This window comes from Colius striatus, chromosome 3 (assembly GCF_028858725.1).
Source record: "Colius striatus isolate bColStr4 chromosome 3, bColStr4.1.hap1, whole genome shotgun sequence".
In the NCBI taxonomy this organism is placed as follows: domain Eukaryota; kingdom Metazoa; phylum Chordata; class Aves; order Coliiformes; family Coliidae; genus Colius; species Colius striatus.
The window spans coordinates 74,985,216-75,010,104 of NC_084761.1; the positions used below are offsets into that span (position 1 = coordinate 74,985,216).

The 24,889-nt window shown below is 41.4% G+C and overlaps 1 protein-coding gene across 3 annotated transcripts in view; it reads left to right on the plus strand.

Annotated features, from left to right (window-relative positions):
- The window catches only part of RFC1 (replication factor C subunit 1), a 40,755-nt gene extending 17,054 nt beyond the window's left edge, over nucleotides 1-23,701 (plus strand). For 2 of the 3 annotated variants that reach the window (XM_061992349.1, XM_061992347.1), the window contains exons 5-25: nucleotides 6,063-6,298; nucleotides 6,994-7,068; nucleotides 9,077-9,154; nucleotides 9,837-9,924; nucleotides 10,025-10,326; nucleotides 11,405-11,512; nucleotides 12,029-12,208; nucleotides 12,518-12,622; nucleotides 13,709-14,117; nucleotides 15,035-15,144; nucleotides 16,627-16,741; nucleotides 17,147-17,235; nucleotides 18,208-18,345; nucleotides 18,768-18,863; nucleotides 19,020-19,118; nucleotides 19,513-19,667; nucleotides 19,781-19,898; nucleotides 20,754-20,899; nucleotides 21,321-21,534; nucleotides 22,479-22,670; nucleotides 23,211-23,701. In XM_061992349.1, coding sequence (XP_061848333.1) covers nucleotides 6,063-6,298; nucleotides 6,994-7,068; nucleotides 9,077-9,154; nucleotides 9,837-9,924; nucleotides 10,025-10,326; nucleotides 11,405-11,512; nucleotides 12,029-12,208; nucleotides 12,518-12,622; nucleotides 13,709-14,117; nucleotides 15,035-15,144; nucleotides 16,627-16,741; nucleotides 17,147-17,235; nucleotides 18,208-18,345; nucleotides 18,768-18,863; nucleotides 19,020-19,118; nucleotides 19,513-19,667; nucleotides 19,781-19,898; nucleotides 20,754-20,899; nucleotides 21,321-21,534; nucleotides 22,479-22,670; nucleotides 23,211-23,306 — 3,149 coding nt within the window. In that variant the 3' untranslated portion in view covers nucleotides 23,307-23,701. The remainder of the gene's footprint in view (nucleotides 1-6,062; nucleotides 6,299-6,993; nucleotides 7,069-9,076; nucleotides 9,155-9,836; nucleotides 9,925-10,024; nucleotides 10,327-11,404; nucleotides 11,513-12,028; nucleotides 12,209-12,517; nucleotides 12,623-13,708; nucleotides 14,118-15,034; nucleotides 15,145-16,626; nucleotides 16,742-17,146; nucleotides 17,236-18,207; nucleotides 18,346-18,767; nucleotides 18,864-19,019; nucleotides 19,119-19,512; nucleotides 19,668-19,780; nucleotides 19,899-20,753; nucleotides 20,900-21,320; nucleotides 21,535-22,478; nucleotides 22,671-23,210) is intronic. The other variant, XM_061992348.1, reaches the window with a different exon arrangement.
- Nucleotides 23,702-24,889: the final 1,188 nt, after the last annotated feature.

Consider the following 24,889-nt stretch of genomic DNA (forward strand, 5'->3'; position numbering starts at 1 on the left):
ATGCTAGTTAGAGTTCACAGTTCATATTAATTGATTTTTAAAATAGCACAGGTACTATGTGGTACATATTATAATGTGCTTTGTAATTTTTCAATAGTTAAATTTTTAAGATGTAGGAGACTTTTTTTTGTACAAGTTTCTTGTATGTTTTAAGTTATTGTAATGCAACATGGGAAAATGAATGCCAAGTTTTTGCATCTAAGTAAATACAATGTTTTCAGAAGATGAGAAACAGACTATCAGGAGTTCTTGCAGTTCCTGTTGTTTGCTGCAGAGCTACTCCATTTTTTGTTTTGTCAATACTTGCACAAATGACCTTTGCTTAGAAATACCATAACATTATTTCAACCATTCACTATATTGCATTGGAATGGTGGAATTCAGGAAGTGAAGTACACTAGTTCCCACTTTCCTGTATGAACTTTCTGTGACTGTACTATTTAATCTGTGTTTATTTATTTTATAAATGACTCTGCTGAATTGCATATAAATGTAAATATAGATTTATTTTATTTTGCTAGACTAGTTCATTTTGTCTGAAGCAGCACCCTGTGTCCTGAGGGGCTCAGTCAGCCAGGTTGCAGCTGGAGAAAAAAAGAAGAATGTGCTTATACTTGCCTGTTTTGGGGTTTTTTTTTTCCCCTCTTTCCCAATTATTCATCTGGTATTACTGAATAGTCCTATCATGCAGTAAACTTCAGGCAACTAAACCAGAGCATGGCGTTTCATTTCATGGTCAGGATTCAGATTTGTGAAATAAAGCTGCTATTATAGTAAAAGTAACCACCTCAAGTCAATAAACTCACTAGAATAAACTGGAAAGTGTTAATGGACTGATGACTTCTAATTGCATGCCAAGGTAATACACGCTGTGGTTTCTATGGCAAGTGGGAATACTTAATTTGGAAGGAGTTGCTGTCATTAATGGTTTTGCAGATGAAGATTTTCTTCAAATATATTCAGTCTTCTCATACATTTTAATGCTCCTAAGGCTTTTTTAATAAAGATATTTTAAAAACATCAGTATACATATTTGACTAAGAATTTTATTTGTAATGTATTGGAGAAAAGGATATAAAAAGATACGTAGTTGGGGCCCAAGGTGTGTAATTACAATTAGACATGGCAGTTATTGCGTGGCACTCTTCGGCCCCAAAATCTTTTTCCCCTTAAAGTGGAAAAAAGAAAAGATGGACCCAACTTCTTGAAGTTATCTTGGATAACTGGAAAATCCAGATAGAAATTTGATTTGAGGGGAGTAAAGCTGGAATGGTTGTGATAAGCTTTTATGTTTCTGTAACAGCATGGAACCTTGATGTGTCAGTATAAGTGAAGTACTAACAACTGTGGCTTAAAGTGCATGCTTGTGGTACATCTAAAATCAATTAGCTTGTTGAGAAAATGGCATCATGAATCTAAATGACTGTACAGAGCAGCTTTCGAAATGTAGGTTGCAAGTACCATGTTGTTAAATGTGAAGGAAGGTAGAAAAAGAAAAATCTCTTTGCTAGTCACATACAGCATCTGTTTATTTTGGAAAGAGTTACAGGGGTTGAGTGTGGATTGACTTGCAGTCTCTTTTGAGAAGTGATGGCTATTTTAGGAAGTCTTTTAGAAGATTGCCTTTTTTAGGCAAAAGGTGAATACAGAACTCAGCCCTTCAAAGTCTTGGGACTGGTGAGGACTGACCAATGTGTATTTAAAAAATCAAACCCCAATACAGTGACTAATTTTTTTTTTTATACATGCACTTCACCCTCAACCTGAGCTTGGATGGTTCTAGACTGCAAATTCTTTAGGACAGGAACTGTTTTAAGTAATTGTACAGATATAGTGCCATTGAAACCGAAGAATATTCAGAATATTGTAACTTTATACAAATAAGGTAAGTTTAATGACTTTTGGATGCAATGTAGTCCTTTAGCTCCATATAGAAATCCCTATGTAGCATTCTGTAAAAAAACACAATTTAACATACATTTATCATAAGTACAAGTTCTTTGTAACCTGCCTATATTTTGAGTTGGCTTTATACCCTCATAGTGTACAAGATTCTCTGTGTCTCAAGTATTTTGCATTTTCAAGAGAACAGGAACCAGAGGATTATACTCTATACTGATGAGGCACTCAACAGTACAGAAATAATAAATGAAGATGAATAAAAGATGTTGTTCTGAAGGCCACCTGGGTATTAGTCCTGTGCTGCTTGTTGCCATTGTCTCTTCCTAAAATAGATTGCTCCCTTTTTGAATTGGCTGAGGTGGTTTCTGAACCCAAGCCTCTTAAAATGATCTCAATTTAAACAAATATTTAATGCAGCCTAGATAACTCTGATAATGAGAGCTTGGTTAGGAAACAACTGCACATGGTGCTCTGTAATCAGCAGGTAAAAGCCTATTGAGAAAGGGTGAGGATAGAGGAGTAATGAACAGTCGCAGGTGTTAAGTTTATTAACCTAATTGTGCTACTGCTAGAACAATATATGAAATGAAAGCCAGGTGTGCTTTAATGCCATGAAATGGTTCTTAAAACTGCCAGGATTTAATAGTCATTGCTTGTTGCTAGGAAAGTTTGGCCTTGAGCATCAACTGGCATAATAGGTCTCTGGCTTGTGTAGTGTTTTCATCCAAAATAATTAAAAGCAATCTCCTGGTTGTCATACCTGTCTGTTGCATTAATCACATGATTATCTTTGTCACATCTACTTAATTTTCAGAAAACTAGACTAGAATACATGATCTTGACTTAGGTTTGTAATTCGGAGTTAATCCTGAAAAAAACCCAGATATGTAGGCTTGGGATACTTTTTTCATGGTTTATCACACACTTTTTTGAAAGTGTCAATGGGAATGGGGAAATACTGTTCTCAGAGCAGTCTTGTTCCACTGTACAAAGATTTTGTGGTGTGAAAATAATCTAGTTGATGATAAAGTTCCTGCTTCTTTATGAAGTCCTTGTCCCCATGTGAGGCTTTTTCACCTAACAACTGGTATGAGAATGCAATTAATCTGCAGCATTTAACCTACAATATCAGTTTTCACTTCTGTTTTTTCACAAATCCCTGTCTGTCTTTTATGAACAAGAATGCCTCTCTCCTTTTACAGCCTATATGTTGAGAAACGTTGACCTGACTGGTCCAGCAGCAGTACTAGGACTCTTGCAAATGAAGTCACTTTCATTCTTATAAGGAAACTGAAAGCATGCAACTGTTGAACTTTGCTGTTCACCTTGGTGGCAGTAGGCATGCATGAGCAGTTTGCTTCAAGGAAGAAGCATTAAGGTTTTTACTGAAAAAAAAAGATGTTTCTAAGTAGTTGATAAAGAGAAAAGCCTGGAGATGTGCTTATGAATTTCCTGACCCTGGGGTGAAACTGCATCCACGGTATCTGCACCCTAAGGCATATTTTGAAACCCACTTGATAAGATCATGGTGGTTTTGTTTCCTAATGACCACTCTTCATGTTCTCATTCTGCATGTTCTTTATTTAGATTTGTAGATGACTCTAGGTGCTTTGACGCTCTTACCCTTCTTCAGTCACCACTTGCAATCAATAAAAGCTTCTAATTCTGTGGTTTCTAGGAAGGACATAATTAAAAGCAAAGCTCTAATTATTGGTAGTACTTAGTACTGGCATTGTAAATGACTCAAATCCACACGCTTTTTAATGTGAATTTAATTATATTTACTCTGGTTTTTCTCCTTGAGTGAAAGCAATGTCTGGCTGGGTTTTGTAGTTATTTTAATGGTTATGAGTGAATAATGAAAAAATCAATTCTATGTGCAGTTCTGCTGATAACAATAGTCATGAGTAAAGATTCCATGTTAGCATGGAGCAGCCCTTAACTGCGGGAGCAGGGCGGCAGAATAGGATTTATGTCTTCTTCCTGAGACAAATAAATGGAACTACATCTACGCTGTTAATTTCCAGTAATGGGTACCTCTACTCCTGCAAATGCATTTTCTTGTTAAACTGAATAATTTAAAAGAAGCAAAAATACTTCTGAAAAAAAAATCTGAAGTTTGAGATAAGCAGTTTCCTATTCAGACCTCAAACTTGTAAATTAGAAGCCTAAAACTTCTAGTATCCAAACTCTCAGGTAGGTAATAGTTTGTTAAAATGAGTGAAACGTCAGTCGTAGACTTACTGCTGCCTGGGGAAAGTAAGTCGTGTTGAGAGTAGTAAAGCTCTTAGCTTTCTGATAAAACTCACTGCTTTCAATGAAGGCCTGGGCTTGAGTTTTCTTCTATACATTGCTCTGTGAGTTGACTTGACAAAATGACACTTTCTCATAGCTAAATTTTTATCTTTATGCATTCTTAACTGCTGAACCAGTTTCCTACCTTACAGGTATATCTTTGTTTTGTTTTTATTTTGTCTGAACTTTATCTCCCAGGAGTTGTCAGGATTCTCCTTTGTACTTGATATGTTCTGCTTAGTAAGTGCTTAGTAGCAGAAGGTTTCAGCTAATGTCTCTTTTTACTACTTTCTATTAAGAAAAGCTGAAATTGCTTTTCTCCATCTCTGTCTAGTCCATAATGGAAGTTACAGACGACAGACCCATGACATCATCTAAACTTGGTGAAATGATTAAGAAAACAAATTTTTGAATGAAAACCATGTGGGCTTAAATGAGAGATGAGTGGAAAATGAACACATTTTTGTAATAGTACGTCAATTTCAGTTCAATTATAAACCAGGTGTTTAGAGCAGTCTTTGTGATCTGCTGAGGAGTGGTTGAAATGTCTCTATTTTGAGAAAAATAAAACCAGACTTCAGTTAGAGGCATGCAAATGAGATGGTTTCTGTTTGTGTTCCTCTTAAGTTTTTGTACTTAATCTTTGTGTGTCTGATGTTCATTTTGGAGACTTTCTCGCAGTTTGCTTCTTAGTCTTTGGACATCGAGTTTTTAGAAGAGTTTACAAAGAGAGCATTTTTATCACCAATCAAGAATTTTGTCCAGTGTTGTTTGTCTTCTGTGCTTTTCTATTAGTCTCATCATTTGGCAACGATACCTGTAGATTTTTGTATGCTTCAGGAATACTTTAATTTGTATAACTGTCAGTAAGACTTCACAGCATGACACAGAAACTCTTTGAAGTGCCCAGTAGTCTTCTTTGCTGATTGACTGGATGAAGAGTTTGGATCCCGAATGAATAAATAGCTGTCAAACCCTCTTTTTCATTGCTGGGAAAAAAAGAGAATAGAGTTCTAAAAGGAAAGAGAGTTTCTGTTCAGTGGTCTATGGGCTAATTCTTAATGAGACTGTGTATGCCACTTTTCTTCCTCCCTTTAAGTTGAAAAAAAAAATCTGTTTTGTATGCTGAGCTCTTACCTGATTTGTCCTCTGTGAAGTGACTGCATTTCTTTGAGATGATTTTGACCGTACTGGCAGGGGAGAGAGTGTTTAAGGGCAGAAATGTAGGGAAGGTCATAGAATCTCTGACTAACAGGGAAAAAGTGAAAAATGGTGTTAGTGTATCAATTAACATAAGCTATGAACAGTACTTTAAAAATAACTAGTAATCTTATTGAAAAAGCTTTTTGTAAATACAGTGATCTAATATTTTGCTTTGCTTTAGAATATAACACTGAGAGATTCTTAAGAACATGCAAGTCTAGAAGGCCTATATAAACTACTCTGTTTAATCAATACTGTAAAGTCATAAAATAAATGTAGCGTTGTATATTTATGTGAAGGAAGAATTGTGCCATTCAATTTGATGCTGCATTGGTTAAGGAGAGCATTCAAACTTCAGTGACCTAGATTTCCTGTTCATTGTCATCCCTGTGTAAGAAGGGAGGTTATTGTGAACCTCTCTAAATGAGATGTAATGTGTGAATGTAAGTAACAACTTTGATGTCTACTTAATCTATTCAGAGTTGAGCAAGGCTATTAAAGATGCTAAATATTATGTGTTGTTTTGTCAAAGAACTTTTAAACACCTGTAGTGTTTTCTTAAGATCCGAGTTGCTGTAATCTGCCAAAATAGTTCTCTTGACAGTTCCATTGTAAGAACCTGATTTCCTTGTACCAGAAATAAGAGTACTCTTTGTATTTAGATGAGGAAGATGAAGATGACTTTGTCAATAAAAGAGTTTCCCTGAAGCCAAAGGAGAATGGGACATCAGCAATTGGTTGCCCAGGAACAACAGGGAAAAAGGAAAATGTAAAATCCCAAGCTAAAATCAAACCATTATCTCCAGTGAAACAAACTCCCACCTCAGCACTTGAGTACTTTGGGACAAGTAGCATCCAACGATCAGAGAAAAAGCTGGTAGCAAGTAAAAGGAAAGAAGTGAGTACTGATGATGATCCTTTAGGCTGCTCATATGTCACTCAAAATGGCCAGTTTAATGACTACAAGGAGGTTCTTAACTGCTAATCTTACTGATTGCTCCTTTTTATTGACTACTGAGTATAAGCTCACTTCTGATGGGGACTTGATATGTCTGCCCATATCAAATGCAAGCTTAGAGTAGCATTTCCATGTTTAAGAAGCTAGCACAGAGTTGGAAGTAGTATTTCTTCTGTTGCTTCTTCTCAAGTGACTTAAGTAGTTTTCTGAGATGAGTGGATGGGATATCTTATAGTTGGGAAGGGAGGGGAAGGAGGTCGATTTCCCAGACTTTGACATGTCTGTTCATGGAGTAACAAGAAACCAAATCAAGCATGGAGGAAATGAAACATTAACAGTGTAGTTACTGATTTCTCTTTCAAGTGGGTCAACTGTGATGGCTTCAGAGGTGTTCAGCACTTTGTTAAGAAAAGAGATATTTATACTATAACATGGTTTTGTTTTGAATAGTTAAATCTGTTGAAAACAGTCTTGTTTAATAGAGTTTAGGTTAGAGAGCTAGGAATAAGATTCTGCCTGTCTTATTCCTGATCCTTTTCTAGAAGTATGCAAAATGCATCAATACAGATTGTAGTATTATCATTTACACAGTACTGGAGAAACTGAACTCTTGGTCTTTTTGTTCTTAAATACAGCCTTCACAAAGCAGAGACAGCACACAGGATGATGAGGCCATTGCTAGGCAACTGCAGCTTGAAGAAGATTCTGAGGTAAATGCTCTGTAAATTTGCTGCTCTATGCCAACAACAGTTTGTTTAACTTAAAATTGTTTTTCCTTAAATTAAGATGAACTTTGCATGCATGCTATAAATTTTATAAGTGTAATAAAATTAATTTGTATACTTAACTCTTGCCTGTATGTGCAAACATAGTCATACAGTTACTTTTATGGGCATTATTTCAGTTGCACAACTAGAACATCTGAATCTCTCCAGATTTTACATGTACAGTTGATGTGTCTATAATAATCTTGCTTTTCAAACAATATTCAGTTTTTGATTCTTTGTTTTTGGGGATGGGACTTTTGGCTTTATGTGGTTGTTTGAGGGTAGGTTTTTTTTCGTTTCCTGGAGCAAAGAAATCAAAAGCTATTGCCATCTATGACTTGTTTCTTTTGTCATCTGCCTTCTCTTATAGTGGGGGGGAAAATACAACCCTTACGTATGTGCCTTCAACTTTCCTGTTTGAATTGGTGGTAACAGGAGGGAAAGGCACACTTGTACATACATTATCACTTTTGGGAATATCAAATTTCCCATACCATGGTAATATTGAGTATCACTTGAAATAAATAGATGCAAAACTTGGTCTCATCTTTGACCTTCCCAGAGGTGTGATTAATCTAGTTTTAATCTATTAGAAAGTTAAACAACCTGTTAGGAAAAACAAGATGTTATCTTTCATTTGAACTGATCTTATCTATAACACTCTCACTGTCTATCTGTGTCATCAAAGGAATGTACTTTGTTTCACCTGTAGCTCTGCTTCACTCTGGTTTGTGTTCATTAGTCATTGCCCCTCCTTCCCCTTTCTCCCTGTACACAGGGAAAATTGCTGCATTTCTTAGTTATGAGCACATAAAAATAATGCCTGTGGCATTTTGGTTTTATAAAGACACCTTATAGCATGGATAATGTATGTGGTATGTTGGATTTCAGGACAGTTACAAAGGTATTTTTGTTGTTGTTTGGTTAAAACAATACTTAATATTTATTGGCAACAATATTCACTATTTGAGAATAGAACAAGTTTTCCCCCAGGGGCCATGAAGAAAAGTAACTCAAGGAGCAGTTTTCACAGTAGGTGTCATGTTAATTGTTAGGTGAAGTAGAATGAAACCCACCTGGCTTTGGCTTTTTACAATTAATAACTTTCTCCAATTCCATGTAGAGTATTTGTTCCTACTGACTCTTCTGTCAAAGAAAACCAGTTGTCTAAGTAGAAATATTAAAGTATACTTGTTTTAGTAAAGTAAACACAACTGACAACAAGGGCTGGGCTGAGGGCAGTAGCTGAATTCTCCAAAACTGACAGGATTTTATGTCATATCATATGTTGTTAGCAATAAACAAAATAAAGCATTGATTATTGAGACATTGTAACACTTTAACAGGCATTGTTCCGACTTTTCTTTTGGAATGGCTTTTGAAAATTTTCTAAAGCCAACAGATTGCATCTCAGCACCAACTGGCTGTGGTGAGGTCCTGCCTTCAAGTTTTGATTGCTTAATAAATGAAAAGGATTCACAGCAATAAAACCGACAAAAGAACAGGAAACCTCTTTAAAAACAGATTACAGAGGCTAATTAATGTTGCTAGTGCAACAGACCCAAACTCTACTTTTCTCAATAGACTTCAGTCTCACTTTTGGGGGGAAACAGTGGTACTTCATTGTCACTTCCAGAAATTTCTTTGCCTCTGGTAGGATGCACTTTTCCTGCCTGTGAGTCACAGAATGGTAGGGGTTGGAAGGGACCTTTAGACATCATCTAGTCCAACCCCCCTGCAGAAGCAGGTTCACCTAGATCAGGTTGCATAGGAACATGTCCAGGCAAACACTATGTGTTTATACCTAACACTGTGTGTTGTGTTATTTTAGATAAACCTTTTGTTGGTTTTAGATAAACTTTTTGTTTTAAACAATGGTATAATTAAAACTTGCCAGACAGGAGCCTGAAAATAGGTTTTTCATTCTATTTTTCTTTTTTTTTCCTTTCAGCTGGAGAGACAGCTACATGAAGATGAAGAATTTGCTAAAACATTGGCCATGTTGGATGAAACACCACAGAAGAAAAAGGTTGAATTATTTTTAACTTCAGATTTTAGAAATTGCATTGCTGAGAGCATTCTTGTTAGACACCTAACCTCTGTTTTGAGACTTCCATGCATTGGACCAGCCGTAGCTCCACTGGCTCGGGACCACCAAATTAAGTAAAATGGGTCACTGGCATGAGTTGGTCAACAGTGATGGGAGCAAAAGAAAGGAGGAGGAGACTAGACTCTCCTTGCTTCAAGATAGGAGACAAGCAGGGGTCTTGAGAGTTTTGAGACTAATCCCTATAGCAGGAATATTCCCAGTTCTCATAGTTTAGGGTGCAAGGCACAGTTAAATATTTGCTGGGTTGTATGTCAAAGGCTCTTAGAATTTAGGATTGTTAAATTGAGTGAAGCAATTATTAGTACTTCTAGGCTAACCAGGAAGCCAGTTAGTATTTAAACTTAGTGCAAGCTGGAAGTTTGTCTGTCATTTGGCTTAAGGAATTGATGTGTGTGGCTGAGTGTGGAACTTGCTCATCCACCTGCCTTTGACAGAGATTGTGCTCAGACTTGTGGTAGGGATCAGCTTTGTTAGATGCCTTTCAGTCTGTTGTGCTGCATGGTAGGGAGGCTTGGGGGTCTGGACTAGGAAGCTTGGGGATCTGGACTGGATGGCAGTTTGGGACAGGCACTTCTGACTCAGGCATTGTGTGCTTATTTAGGCTCGGAGAGATTCAGGAGGAGAACAAGCTGTATTGAGCATCAAGAGCAGTCCTAATGCAACAGAGACACAAAAGCAGTCGGAAAGAGGTAGGGCATGGATGGAATATAGAAAACATTTCACCAATTTACAGTATTAGTGACATACGTTCTTATATTTGTGCTCTCCTTCCTCTGCCTCCTTTTCAAGTGAAAGCAACAAACTCGACAGCTGAAGCAAAGAATCGCTCTGCAAAGCAGCAAACGAAATCTGAATATTCAAAAAGCTCTCGGGTATCCCCACAAGCATCTGATAGCAAAACAGCAAGAGAGTCAACAGATAAGAGCTTATCTTTGAAACCCAGCTCTAAGCTCGTGTCTCTGAAACAAAAAGAAGAGCTTGCCGAAAAAGAAAGAGGTGCTCAAAGTGCAGTATGCAAAGGAAAATCTGCTGTGGGGAAAGAAGAGAAGATAACGCCAAAGAAGGAGAAAATTTCTCCCAAGAAGGCTGAGGTAGGAGCTATCAAAATGAGTTTAGTTGTCTTGGTGGAGTTTGAAGGAAAATAGTTTTTGTTCAGTAGTGTTTCTGTGTTGCTGTTGTAATTTGGTACTTTGAATCTTCTGGGCAGTTTTTGAGAGCTTGAATTGTGGTAAGGCTTTCGGTTCCTGGCAATTGTAAAAATGTAGGGAAAAACGCTGGAAAAGTGTAAATTCAAGGCATGAAGGAACTGAGAGTTCTTTAATGCTTATTAAGGAATGTATGTATGCTGCAAGATCAGTTCAGTGCCTTTAAAACTGTTTAACTTTCCTCCAAAAAAAACAAATGCAGCATGTGGGAGCTGTGGCAGTTAGCTAGCGAGTGGAAGCTCACTGTTTCTGTGAGCATGGTGACCTTGCAGGCCTACACCATCCTTGGAATGAAAAGCAACATTGTTTGGGTTGCTCTTTTGCCCTCCCTCTCTAGTCTCTTATTTCTGAAGCATATTTAGTATGAATTATACATTATCTAGGAATATAATTTAGTTTTAACCGATTCACTAACTGTAGTCAGTGAACACACTGTCAGTTACTGGCATAATGAGGTACAAAATATCCAGTTTTGACACTTAGTTGGGAGGGAGAGCCTGCAGCTTTTTTGGAGATGAGTTTTAAATAACTTTCCACTGATTCAAAAGTCTCTTAAAAGTAGAAAATACTGCAAAGTCCACTTTAGGTAGTGCAGATCTTGTCCATACCTGATCATAATTCTGAAATGAAATGGGATGTGAATTTAAAGCAACAATTAATGAATCAAGTGAGCGTGTACATGTGGGATACAGGTGAATATATATCAATTTGACCATAAACAGTGTGTATGTATTTTTTTTAAACTCCCAGGTGAGTTTTTAAAGACTTTTTTTAAAAGAACAACAAAAAAATCCCTCAAAAGACAACCACCAAAGCTTTGGTGTCACATGTTAATGGATTAAAAACAAGTGTTGGAACTTGCTTTTCCTTTAGTGCATACAAATTTCTGGAACTGTGGTGCTTTTGTTTTTGTGGGTTTTATATAGCAATAATATGTGTGTATTTTTTTTTTTCCCTTCCTTAGTCTGTAAGTCCTGAGGACTCTGAAAAGAAGCGAAACAATTATCAAGCCTACCGAAGCTTCCTTAATCGGGAAGGTCCAAAAGCTCTGGGTTCCAAAGAGATACCTCAGGTGAGCTTGTTCTAACTATAGAAGTGGGATGTGTCAGACTTAATGTTGGAAGTGATTTAATAGGTATCAATTAAACTGTTTAAAAATGGATTTGTTTTTTGTTTAAGTAGGAAGTACGTGTTGGAAAAAGCCAATTTGTAATGCAAAGCAGTGACTAAATATAAGGAAGTTTGCTAAGATATTCAGTACTTGCTTTATGAAATGATGATCAAAAAATGATGAGAAATAGTTACTTAAAGTTGAAGACTGCTGTTGCTCATTTGACTGATATGCTGTGCTTGAAGCACAGTCTGTTATGAATACAGTCAGTCAGGTAAATCCCATGAAGTTTTTCTTTGGCTATTCCTTTTAGTGGCTTTTGAACTTCTAGAACAGTTACCTAGCCAGCTACCACAGGCCTATTTTTAAAGTTTCATAGAGTACTTGACATAGAAGGGTGTTAAAAGCTTACAATGAAGAGGTATTTGGTAGAATTGCATCAGGTAATGGCATTTTCTACGCTGTTCTGTTTCTCAGGGAGCTGAAAACTGCTTGGAAGGCCTGACATTTGTGATCACAGGCGTGCTGGAGTGTATTGAGAGAGATGAGGCCAAGTCTCTGATCGAACGTTATGGAGGGAAGGTGACTGGCAACGTCAGCAAGAAGACAAACTATCTGGTTATGGGGAGAGACTGTGGCCAGTCCAAGTGTGAAAAGGTGAGTGTGCCTGTACCAGAGAGAAACTGAGATGAGCCTGGATTATTCCTATCTAACCATTGATATTTTTTTTTAGCATTTCTGCCAAAAGGAGGCAGCACTACCAGGGAAGTGTATGTTTCAAAGGAAAAGTTGCCTGATGTTTTAGGGCTTTTGTTTTGATTTTATTTACACACACACTCACACATATGTATTTTTAAAAAAAAAGCTTTTTTATCTGTTCCTAAACATAGTGTTTACTGGAAAGCACTTTGAAGTGAATTATGTAACTCCCAACTTTACTTGACCTAATTCTTTCTTTTGCTGCAGGCATCAGCTTTAGGGACCAAAGTTATTGATGAGGATGGCCTGTTTGATCTTATTCGATCTATGCCAGGCAAGAAGTCCAAATATGAACTGGCAGCTGAAACAGAGGTTTGTTTATGATTAACTTTGGGGAGGGGGCTTTGTTTTTTGCATTGGTTTGATTTTTTTGGGAAAGGAGTTTTGATCTTTCTTTCCAGCAACTGCAATGCTACAGTTGTCAGGTGGACTTCTAGGTTCAATATCTTTAAAGTGAATGTTGTATTTGTGTTTCAGGCTTCTACCTGGAACTTAGAAGGATTTTCCCCACTTTTCATTTTTATGCTCTGACATTGTGGTGTCGTTTAGGTGTCTGACTGAGGAAGTACTTGTATTTCCTTAGATGATTTCTGTTTTAAACTTTGAGCACTTGTTTATTCTTTGAGATAAGTGGTTGTGACTGATACTGGTACCCAGACAGGCCTAATGTAACATCACACAGTAAACATGTGACATGTATGTTAACCATGTGTATATGTAACAGATTTTGTCTTTGTGGGACTTAAAAATTACCTTTAATATTATTAGTTTTCTTGTCAGAGAACACTGTGAAAAAAAAAAAGTAACAAGGAAGCTTAGTCTGTAGTGGCTGATTAACATTAAGTTACTTAAGATCCCCCCTAACTCTGGTGTGGTTTGCACTCAGTGTAGCTGTTGCTTTGGCACTTCTTGTATGGCTGGACACGATGTGTTGTGTGTAAAGATACCATCAGTATCCAAAGAAAAAACATCTCTCAGCTGACTAGCTGATGAATTTCCCTCCCTCTGACTCATTTTGAGTTGAAGGCTTCCTGGAAGCATTGTTTTACATGAGCTCTCTGGGTGTCTGCCACATTTGTTCCAACCTGACATTCATCAGTTTTCCTTTTTTTTATAACGAAGCATCAGGTGTTGTGACCCAGGGGACGGCTCTGGGAACGGCCAGAACATTTCCTGCCTCTCTGTTGTGGCTTGTGCCACAGAACCGAGTTGCATTGTGCTTAGCAGTAGTTTACTTCTCAGAGAGGAATATTTCTTTATCTGCTCTTGAAGTTTTTTAATGACTGCATAGGCTTTGTTACTTTCTGAAGCACTCTGTGCACATACTCAGAGCAGCATAGTTATTTACTGGGTTGGTCTGAAGTTTCCCTGTAATTTTCCTACCTGTATTTTCCTAAGGCAAAGAAAGCAGAGCCAAGACCTAAAAGGACACCACAGAAAGCTGAGCATGGAAAAAAGAATTCTAGCCCCTTCAAAAAAGAATCTGACAACAAAAAAATTAAGTCTACTCCTGAAAAAGGAGATACTGTCATATTTACCAAGAAGGAAAGCACCGCTGTCCGGAAGCTTATGGACTTCAAGCGGCAGACTGCAGAAGAGAACGAAGGCCCAAAGCCCAAGGGGAGCTTGGTTTCTGAGCTCAATGAAAGTGGAGCAGAGAAACTGCTTTGGGTAGACAAATACAAGCCTGCATCTCTGAAGGCAGTAATTGGACAGCAGGGTGAGCAAAGCTGTGCCAATAAATTGCTCCGATGGCTCAGAAACTGGCACAGGAACACCTCGGACGATGGACAAGGTGACCAGCGCGGTTAGCTTCTCTCTGTCCTTCCATGCCAGTCACACTGCTGGGTTCTCTGGGCTTATAAAGGCCTTTGAGATTAGAATCATTGAATCCTTTCAGCTGGAAGAGGCCTTTAAGATCATCAGGTCCAGATAGCAGAGCAACTCCAGAAATCGAGATTGAGGCTTCAGGCAGATGCAGTTTTGCAGCAGTGGAGGTTTTTTGTTGGATCAGTTGTTCACTTGCTGCCTTCTCCTCCCTAAAAATACAGAAAACTGTAACTGAAAATATTTCTTGAAGTCTTGTGGCACTCTCTTTAATGTGACTTTTTTCCAAAAGCAACCACAATAACCTAGCAGTAGTGTATGTAAAAACAGCCTCACATTCAGCTTTTGGAAGTCTTTCTCACCAAGAGAAATGCCAACTTTGCTGTACACAGGTGTAAAATAGAGCGTATTTAATACAGCTAATGGGCTGCTGTCAGGCATGGATGGGGAAGAGATGAGTTGTTGAGGTCCTGGTTCTGCCTGGCAGCACTCCATGCCATGTGTAGTGTGCCATCATAGAGACAATTTTTTCTGTGTTTAAAGTAACACTTAAGTTTCCTTTCAACCACAGTGGGTAGTGGGATTTCTGTGCTCTGTGTTTCAGGTTCAGTTTAGCTCTTGGGGTGTCTTTGGTTTGTTTTTATGGTTGTGAGGAAGTGGCTGTAACAGTTATCAAAAGTGCTATTCATACAATATATTTTTCAGTTTAGAACCACTGCATGTCTTAAACTTGGATGGTTTAAGCTGCTTTTCACCAAATGGTTAGGATGCAGATGTGTATGCAGTTTTTGGTAGTTGTATTGGGCCTTAAGTGAGGGTGCCTGATATCTTCCAAAGTCTGCAGTTGTAATGTACCAAAGGGAAGCCTGGAATGTTGATGTCTTGGATTTTTTACAGCAAAGACCAATAAAACGGGAGGCAAAGATGACGGTAGTGGCTTTAAAGCAGCATTACTTTCTGGTCCACCTGGAGTTGGGAAAACTACCACAGCTTCTTTGGTTTGTAAGGTGAGTTGATACCAAGAGTTGTTCCCAGCACTTCGTATTACATATTGATCCTATATCTGGATACAGATTGAGTGTGCAGATGGGTATCCCCTAAATGGCTAGGGCCTGCTCCCAGCCCTGCTTGGTTCTACCTGCTTGGAACAGGACTGCAGGTGGAAATCTGTGGATGTTTAAGTACCTCTATCAGGCCTGGAGTGAGAATGCAGCAGTGAGTGTCTGTTTGTTATATAGAGAGGAAGCATATCACAGTGCTGTTGAACAATTGCTTTTCAGAAACTGAGTGTTCAGCACTAAGTGTACAAGTCAGAATATTTGCACAAAATTTAGTGGGAACCAAATTCTGGCAAACTTTTTGAAAGGCTTGGATGTTGCTTTTAGGTATCTAACAAAGATACCTTTCCCAGACTCATTCTAAATTCAAATGCTACTTTAAGATGAGAGAAGTTGAGAGGAGGCTATGTGCACATTTCTAAACCTGAATTAAGAAGTTGTTTTTTCCTCACTGTGTCATGAGAACCAGCTGAGAACTCCATACTGTAGAGACAGCATTAAAGCTAGCTTATTGACAGAGGGAGTGTAAAAAAAGACAGGCTATTTTTGTTCTTTGACTTACAATAACTTTCTCAGAATGTGCTACTAGCAGCTTGGAAGGCTTCAGAATGATTGTCAGCTGATCTGGCCTTTGTGCTGGGAAGGAGCGGTTACTTCCTTCAGTATCTGGGTTGTGTAGAGTAGCTCCCTCCAGCCTCAGAGCTGTGTGACAACCAACTGATGCTTCACCCAGAGCTCTACCCACAGTAAAGTGGGATGTGCTCACTTGTGGGGTCTCTCCTGCTTCTGGTTTCCAGCCTGGCTTGCTCACAGCTGCTTCAGCTCCATGCAAAGCATTTCTCTGTGTGCTCCACAGGAACAGCAAAACCACAAGGCTGTTTGCAGCCATGCTGTGCCGTGGCATGCCTGGGGCGGGGGAGCTTGCTGATGCAGGAGCCTGATATGTGGCCCAGCCCCACTCTGAAGTGTTAAGACTGCTGTGAGAGTCCTAGCTGTTAAATAGTTAAAAGCTTCTTTTCCCCTCAGTTTTCAGAGGGATGTAGCATGGGGGTTTTTTTTCTGCATAAGATTTTGATACTCAGCTGGAAATACCGTGGAGCTTTGCCAGCCTTGGCTCATAGCTGTGTTTCTGTCCCTGGTGGTAGTTCTGTTAATCCTTCAGAACTAAATCTGTGCCACTGACTTCCCACCCCCACACAAAAGTTCTCTTCTGAGCATATCTGTTCCATGTGTGGTTATAAATGTTTTTTGGAGTCCAAGAGAAAAGGAATATAAAGGAAGAAAAGAATCAAAGCTACAAATTATATGTGAAAACGGTGTTGTAAGAGCTCTCTTCTGGAACACTGAAATAATGTTTCCAGTTCTGAGCATGTCTGCTCCTTCACTGCTCTGTGCTCTCATTGTTTTGTGTGGTTTCTGTGTTTGCACCAGGAACTGGGGTACAGCTACGTGGAGCTGAACGCCAGCGACACTCGCAGTAAGAACAGTCTGAAGGAAGTAGTTGCAGAGTCGCTGAACAACACCAGCATCAAGGACTTCTGCTCTGGTATGTCCAGGGTCTGCTTACAGCTTCCTTATTACACACAGCGTTAGGAATGTAACTTGCTCATCACGTGGAGGGATCTGGCCCTAACAGAGATTACTTCATTTAGTAAGCTGTTTTATTTCACCTTCAATTGTAGAATTAAATCCTGCCATCAGCGGAATTGCTCGTTAATCTCAAGAGCTCTGTGATTTCTGGTGCATGGAAGGAACTTCTTTGGAAGATGACAGGAGATTACAGCTGGTTCTGTTCTGTGAACATAGATTCATGTGATGAAGTGGCAGAGCAAGAGGTTCATTGTCACTTCTGTCTAGGATGGGGTTACCTAACCTATAAAGCATTGGATAAAACTCTGAGCAAGATCCTATTTTATTCCCATCTCATTTTCTTGTCCATATTCATTTTCAGGCACATCCTCATCAGTTAGCGGGAAACATGTATTGCTCATGGATGAAGTGGATGGTATGGCAGGCAATGAAGACAGAGGAGGGATTCAGGTGAAGCTGCTATAGTTAATAGCTAAAACCATTGCTAAGAGTGCATACCACATACAGCACAAAACACTTCCAGCCAGTCTGCTGTCCCCAACGCATGGTCCATGGAAAGGCTCTGTAGAGTACAGTTTCTCTGACCCATTTGAGAAGTCTGTCTCTGTGTAAGAACAGCTCTCCTTTGGTAGAGGGGGGAAAAAAGGATACTTCTGTAGAAGGAAGCTGGAGTGATGAACTTGGGTGTTTGCACTGTAGATGTAAATTCATCCTGACGTCTAACTGCAGTGGGAGGTTAATGTGGCATAGGTGGCATTATCCTTTGTTCTTCATGGCAGCTCCAGTTTTAGCTTCTGAAGATGTCCTATGGTCACATGCAGTACTTGGACTATAAAGGACACACAGATTTTTAGCTCGGATGCAGACACTTGCATTTACATTGCAGGAGTATGAAACTGAACTGAATTTCACCTTCATGAGAGCAGGCAAAGCTTGTTCTGGTAAGCCTAACAATGCTGAAGCCTCAGGGTTGAGATCTTTGGATGGGGAAGAGCTGATAGTCTTTACTTCCTCGTTGTTTGTGGCAGGGTGCAGCTGGGAAGGTGTGTGCTCTCCCTCTGACCACTGGCCAGGTCAAACTGGCCTTTGGACAAATGAATCCAGTCCTGCAGATAGACAGCTCTGCTCTGGGCTATGGATCTTTGTTGCTCCATGAAGCAGGGCCCAAATGTGATTGCTGGAGGTGGATACTGGAAGTGGGCAGGCAGCACATTTTACAGCTGAATAAGAGAGCAAGCAAAAAAGTAGGAGAGGGATGAGGCTTTCATGGTGTAGAAACATGATGACAGTAGGAGTTTTCTAGAGTTACACCTGCCAAGGATCTGACTTAAGGCAGAGGCTGATGCTGCTTGGTATGACATTTCAATCTCTCTTAATTTTGGAGTTACCTGCTGTAACTGTTGGAATGTGTTTAAATCCCAGGAGCTGATTGGTTTGATCAGGCACACAAAGATACCCATCATCTGCATGTGCAATGACCGCAACCATCCCAAAATCCGCTCCTTGGTCCACTACTGTTTTGATCTTCGTTTTCAGAGGCCTCGTCTGGAACAGATCAAGGTAAGAAGGCTGTGGCTGTAGGGGATGCACTTAATTGCCATCAGTGCCTTCAGTCTTGATGGGGCAGAACTTAGAACTGGAAACGCCACTTAAAACTTAATTAGTAACTTTGCTTTTCACCTTGGCTCGTCTGAGGTTTTTCTTCCCAAAGAATTAAGTATCTCAAAGCCTTTCAGGTTTTTAAACGTATGCTAAATATATCCAAAGACTTTTCTTTTTCTCCAATGACCATGCACCACTCTTATACAAATGGCAAAGGACAACTTATGTTCAGGAGACAAAATGTAAATTATATATGCTTTAGAAAACTAGAAAAATATGGTAATGCTCTTTCACAGATGTGTTAACGTGTTCTGTAGGGAAGAGAAAGAACTCTTTGGAATTCTCTAGTGACAATTTCTCCTCCATTGTGTGTGTGACAGGGTGCCATGATGTCTATTGCATTTAAGGAAGGCTTAAAAATCCCACCACCTGCTATGCAAGAGATAATCCTGGCAGCAAATCAGGACATCAGACAGGTCAGTGCCAGTTCCACGTCACTGACCGTTCAGAGAGCACGTCACAGCCGCATCTCTGACTTCAGTGAAGTGTTTGAACTGTAGCAGGATTTTTATTTCTAGAGATGGGGCTGTTTTCCATTACAGTGGTACCAAATTTTACGCTTTGTTCTTCAGGTTTTACATAACCTCAACATGTGGTGTGCAAAAGATAAATCCCTGACCTATGATGAGGCTAAAATGGATGCCAGCAGGGCCAAAAAGGATGTCAAACTGGTAAGTGGCTGCTGCTGTCATCCTGTGATGCAACCACTAGGCTTTGTAAGCATCTTCAGAGCTGATTGCCCAGAAGCAGGGACCTGCCAAACTGGCCATAAATTGTTGGAAGAGCGGTAAATCCCAACTGAGTATGGATTTTGATGTGCTTTTAAGATGCAGTTCTGAAGCTCATGGTTGTCATCATGAGTCCTCTATTCAGGAGATTATTCTTTTAATATTGAAAGTAATGGGTAAAACATGCTAGAAAGGGAATACTGACCATTGCCCTCATACTGATGGGTGCAGCTACAGTTGGGTACTGTCAGTACAGTTATTTTGTTGATGCTCTGCTGTGTCTTATTATTTGTGTTGGCCTGAGACTCACTGACTCATTGAAATCTCCTTTGCTCAGGGCCCTTTCGATGTTGTGAGGAAGGTTTTTGCTGGCGGGGAGGAGGCGTCGCGCATGTCTCTCATAGACAAATCAGATCTCTTCTTCCATGACTATTCCCTGGCACCTCTCTTTGTCCAAGAGAACTACGTGCACGTGAAACCAGCTGCTGCTGGGTGAGTTACTCTGCACCCTGAGCAGACACAGGCGTTGGTGCCGGGTTAAAACTCAACTGAAGCCTCTCTGCGTAGTTCTGTGTTGTCATACAGTCCGCTCTTTTGTTTTCCAGAGGGAATCTGAAAAAGCACTTGGTGCTCTTGAGTAGAGCAGCTGATAGTATATGTGATGGTGATATAGTGGACAAACAGATTCGTAGCAAGCAAAACTGGAACCTTCTTCCAACACAGGTGAGCACTTAACAGTCATTTTAGGTGCTTTGTGGGTGTCCTGTGTGGATTGATCCCTTGGAATTGCTGTTTGAGTACAATTCTATGACCTGGCTAGTTCATGTAGTAATCAGTTCTGCTGTTTAGCAGAGCACTTGCCCATATTCATATTGTTGAATGCATGCTGTATCATGAAATGAGTCTTCTGCAACTTGGAGAAGCTTGGCCCTGGACATCCCCGCAGACATGCAGGCACAAGCCTACTCCCCTTCATTTATGTGCCCTGTGTCCCAGCCACTTGCTAGGCCAGGCACAGAGGACTGATGCTTTGCTCCTGCTTCTTTTAACAATCACTGAAACACTGACAAGGTTTGTGCTTAAAGGATTGTGACTGTAGATTAAGTTGGAAGGGATTTCTGGAGGTCATCTAGTCCACCTTCCTGCTTAGTGCAGGTCCAGACAGAAGTTGTGTGGGAACTTAGCCGAGTTCATTCTTTGGAAATGTTGCCTTCCCCATGTCTGTCTGCTTGAGATGACAGCACTTGTTGGTGTGAAGTCAACTCTCTGACTGGCTGCCTTTGAAACTGGACACTGGAAACACAGGCCTTTGTTTTTTAATGGCTTTTAAAAACTCAGCTAATTTCACAGCTATTTTAGAACATGGTCACAAATAGGGTGGCACGGGAGACGAAGCTGTAGCCTAAAAGGGGTTGAATGGAAACAAGCAACCATGAAAGAGCTCTCTTTAAAGTAGCTGTTTTCACAGTGGGACTATATTCCCTGCCCCTGTTCACACAGACAAGTAGGACAGTGTGCCAGGGTGTCAGTGGGATAATTTGCTGTGGTCTGAGGTTGGCATGTGTGTTACTTTTTCAGGCTATTTATGCAAGTGTTCTCCCAGGGGAGCTGATGAGAGGTTCCATGTCCCAGTTTCCTGTCTTCCCCAGCTGGCTTGGGAAGTTCTCATCCACAGGCAAACATGACCGCATCATTCAAGACCTGGCGATGCACATGAGTCTCAGGTAGTACCCACGTTCCTCTCCTGCTTTCTGTCAATACCTGTATTTAGTTCTCACATAGCTGACTCCCTGCTGTTCACTCCTTGCTGGGTGTGGCACAAACTTCTGTGAATGTGTCCCTACATTGTCAGTGATGCTTCTTTAGCACTTAGTCTGGACAGCAATCAGACTGTAAGCAGTGTAGTCAGGGGTGCTGTGACTTTGTTTTTCCCCTCTGAAGTTGTTTCAAACATGGGCCCCTCACTGAGAATACCCTGCCCTAACGTAGGAGGGGCAAAAGGCACAGCATGGTACAGTCTGCAGTTAGCTCTTAAGTTATCTGCTTAGCCATTTGCTGAGGGCCTTACCTGCAAGTTGCTTTTGTGTGTAGAACTGGGGGGTGGTGGTGATTGTGCACTTACTAGCTGCTTTCAATTTGACAAAGAACCCAGATGTGCAAGAGGACAGTGAATATGGAGTATCTGTCCTACCTGCGGGACGCGCTCGTCCGGCCCTTGAAAGACTTGGGAGCAGATGGTGTCCAAGAGGCTATAACCTTCATGGACTCCTACTGCCTGACGAAAGAAGACATTGAAAATATCATGGAAATAAGCATGTGGGGAGGCAAACCCAGTCCCTTCTCAAAGCTGGATCCCAAGGTACAACCCACTGGTGAATTTTTTCCTTGTTTTCCCTTATCTTGAAAAAGAAACTCTAGATTAAGAGCCGTGGTGTGGATGTGATGCTGGAAGGCTCAGATTGGTGCAGCTGCCTATTAACTGTGATTTATTTAACAGTAGTCTCTGTAATAGACTGCCAAACACTACTAAAGCCTCAGAGATATGTTCTGAAAGATAGGCTGTGCTTCCTTTGGGAGTGTTGTAGCTGTTGGCTGTGTCAGGAGAGGGAAGGCGAGCTGCTCTGTGGCAGCAGTACACCTCCACAGAGCACTGCCTTGTCACCTTCATGCAGAGGAGTGGGGACATGCAGCTTCATCTGTTGTGGTTTGGCCACTGAGTCCAGAGGCTGTCTGACATTGTCTACAGTCTAGCTGGACAGAACTGCCCAGCCTGGGGGCCTCTAGTGCTCTGCTGGTGCCCAGTCAGCCTGCCGCAGGGGCTGGGGCACTCTGGCACAAGGTGAGCTTAAGCTCAAGTCACAGCCACTGCGAGGTGGATGTGAGATCTGATCCCCTACGCCAGGCTGAGCACTCGGGGAGAGAGCTGTCCTCTGCCACCAGCCCCCCTGTGGCATGCTGGGTGTGCAGCCTGAGCCGGGGGCACGACTCGGCTGTGGCACGTGTTTGGTGCCACAGCTTCGGGAACTCAGAGCAGGGAGCAGCAGAACAGCTGTGCTGAAGGTGTAAGCAAGAAGCAGCTGCAGGTACATACTCTCTCTGAGGATTATGTAGGACTTGCTTCAAATGAGCATTCACTACACAGCTCTTGGACACCTCATGTCCTTTTGAGACAGCGTCTTCTACAAGGCTTTGGTCACATCTTCCCAAAGGAAAGACGATGTGGGACCTATAGCCAAGACTTGGTTAGCTGACAGTCTGCAGTTCCTAACCTGATACTCATCGGGTTTCCTTCCACTCTAACAGGTCAAGGCAGCTTTTACACGTGCCTATAACAGAGAGGCACATCTGACTCCCTACTCACTCAGTTCCATCAAGACATCTAAAAGGCAGTCAGGATCTGTGCTGACCTTGGAGCCCAACGAGGACTTGAATGTGGAAGAGATCCAGTCTGATGAGGATGAGCAAGATACTGTTGAAAGTGATGCAATGATTAAGGTGCCTTAGTTTCCTCACTGTTTAAACTACCCTGTTAAACTGTTTCTTCTTAGTTACCTTTCTGGGACCTGTAACATCATCTGAATTCAAAAAGAAAACCCAACAATTTCCTAGCAGATATGAAACATCATCTCTCAACTTTCAGATTTGTAAGCATAGCAGTGTGCACAAGCCATCATGTGTGGGCTTCTGCTTGCATGTTGGACTGAAGTGAGACATTCCCGTACATCTGAGAATGCTGCATCCAACTCCAGAACCAAACATTTTGGGTGTTGGTGGGGGACTTGCCACTGGTGAGAGCAGCTACAGGCCTTGGCTTGTGGTCACAGGTGGCAGTGCTAGTACTGCCCTTTGCCACCAGCTTGGGGAACTGTAGTCAGCCCTTAGGAGTGGAGTCTGTTCTCTCTACCACTTAAACCTCAAATCCCAGAGTGGGGAAGGGAGGAGAGGTGGCTTTTTTGTTAAAACTGATGGCATTTTGACTTGTGCTGTTGTCAGGCTGTGGTGGGATTTTAAAGTGTTTGTGTATTCTGTTTATAGCAAAAAAAGGTGAAGTCTTCCAAGATACCCAAAGGAGAGAAAAATGAAGAAACAACAAAAAAAGAGGGGAAAAGAAAAGAGAAGACAAGACATTAAGTGGAATAAAGTCTTGCTCCGGATGCAGCTTTGCTTATCTTCCTTCTGGCAGGAATATGGGACAGAGGCAGTGCAGGAGTTGGGACAGCTCCTCTGGCAGAGGTAAGGTCAGGGGGCCAGGCTGTACCTGCTCTCCAGGGGCAGCAGCATTGCAGGCTCTGACTGTCCCCGTGCACCACGTGGCAGGCAGGGGCAGGAGCTGCCTGGGTATTCACCCCTTCCACTCAGCCTTCCCCGGACTTCACTGTTTTTTATAAATCCCTTGACATTGTGGAGAGCTCTTGTAAATAGGATGTGATGCAGAAAACCCCAAACCTAAATTGCATATTTGTACATTGTAGAAACTAACGTGGTGTATAAAATGATAATAAAACGTTTCACAGGAGTCTTTTAAAGCTTTGGTGAATGTGGTGGTTTAGCCTGGTGTCCACCCAGTCATAAAATCACTCCCCCTCCCAAACTGGGCAGGTGAGAGAGAGAAATACAACTGGCTTGTGAGTTGAGATAAGGATGGAGACATCACTCAACAATTAGCGTCACAGGCAAAACAGACTCAACTTGGTGAGAAAAAGGTTTGATTTATTAAAGGAACAGTAAGAACAGGAAGATGAGAAATAAAACTGTCTTAAAAACACCTCCCTCCACCCCTCTGCTTCTCAGGACTCCCTTTCTTTCCCCCCTACAGTGGTGCAGGGGATGAGGGACGGGGCTTGTCAGTTTGTTACAGATGGACTTTCCTGCTGCTTCTCAGGAGGAGGCCTCCTCGCACTTCCCACTGCTACAGTGTGGGGTCCCTCCCACAGGAGACAGTCCCTCATGAACTCCAGCGTGAGTCCTTCCCATGGGCTGCAGCTCCTCACTGCTCCAGCATAGAGCCTCCCATGGGGGCAGCTCCTCACCCTGCCCCAACATGGGTCACCCACTGGGAGAACAGTCCTTCAGGGACAGACTGCTCCAGCCTGAGTCCCTCACAGGGTCACAAGTCCTGACAGCAAACCTGCTCTGGTGTGGGCACCTCCCGCCTGGACTCCCAGGTCCTGCCAGGAACTTGCTCCAGGATGAACTTTCTTACAGAGTCACAGCCTCCTTCAGGCATCCACCCGCTCCAGTGTGGGCTCCTCCACAGGCTGTGAGTGGGTCTCTGCTCCCCAGTGGCTTCCATGGGCTGCAGGGGCACAGCTGCCTCACCGTGGTCCTCACCACATATCCCAGGGGAGCCTTTTCAGTGCCTAAGCACCCTCCTCCCTCTCCTTCACCACTGACCTTGGTGTCTGTTGAGATGTTTTCATGTTCTCACTCCCTGCTGCTGCTGCAGTTTTGCAACTGTACAACAACTACTTCCCCTTCTCAAATATGTTCTTCACAGAGGTCTTGCCTCCATCACTAACTGGCCAGGCCGGGGTCAGGTGCAGGGTCCAGCTTTGAATTGACTGGCCCTAACCGTGTGAGGTACATGGAAAGCTTCTGGCAACTCTTTTCGTTTAAAGAAGCCACTCCTGTAGCACCCCTGCTACCAAACAACCTGGCCCAGGCAAAACCACAGTGTTCTGTCCCCTCTTTCCTTCCAAGGGCTGGCTTCCCTT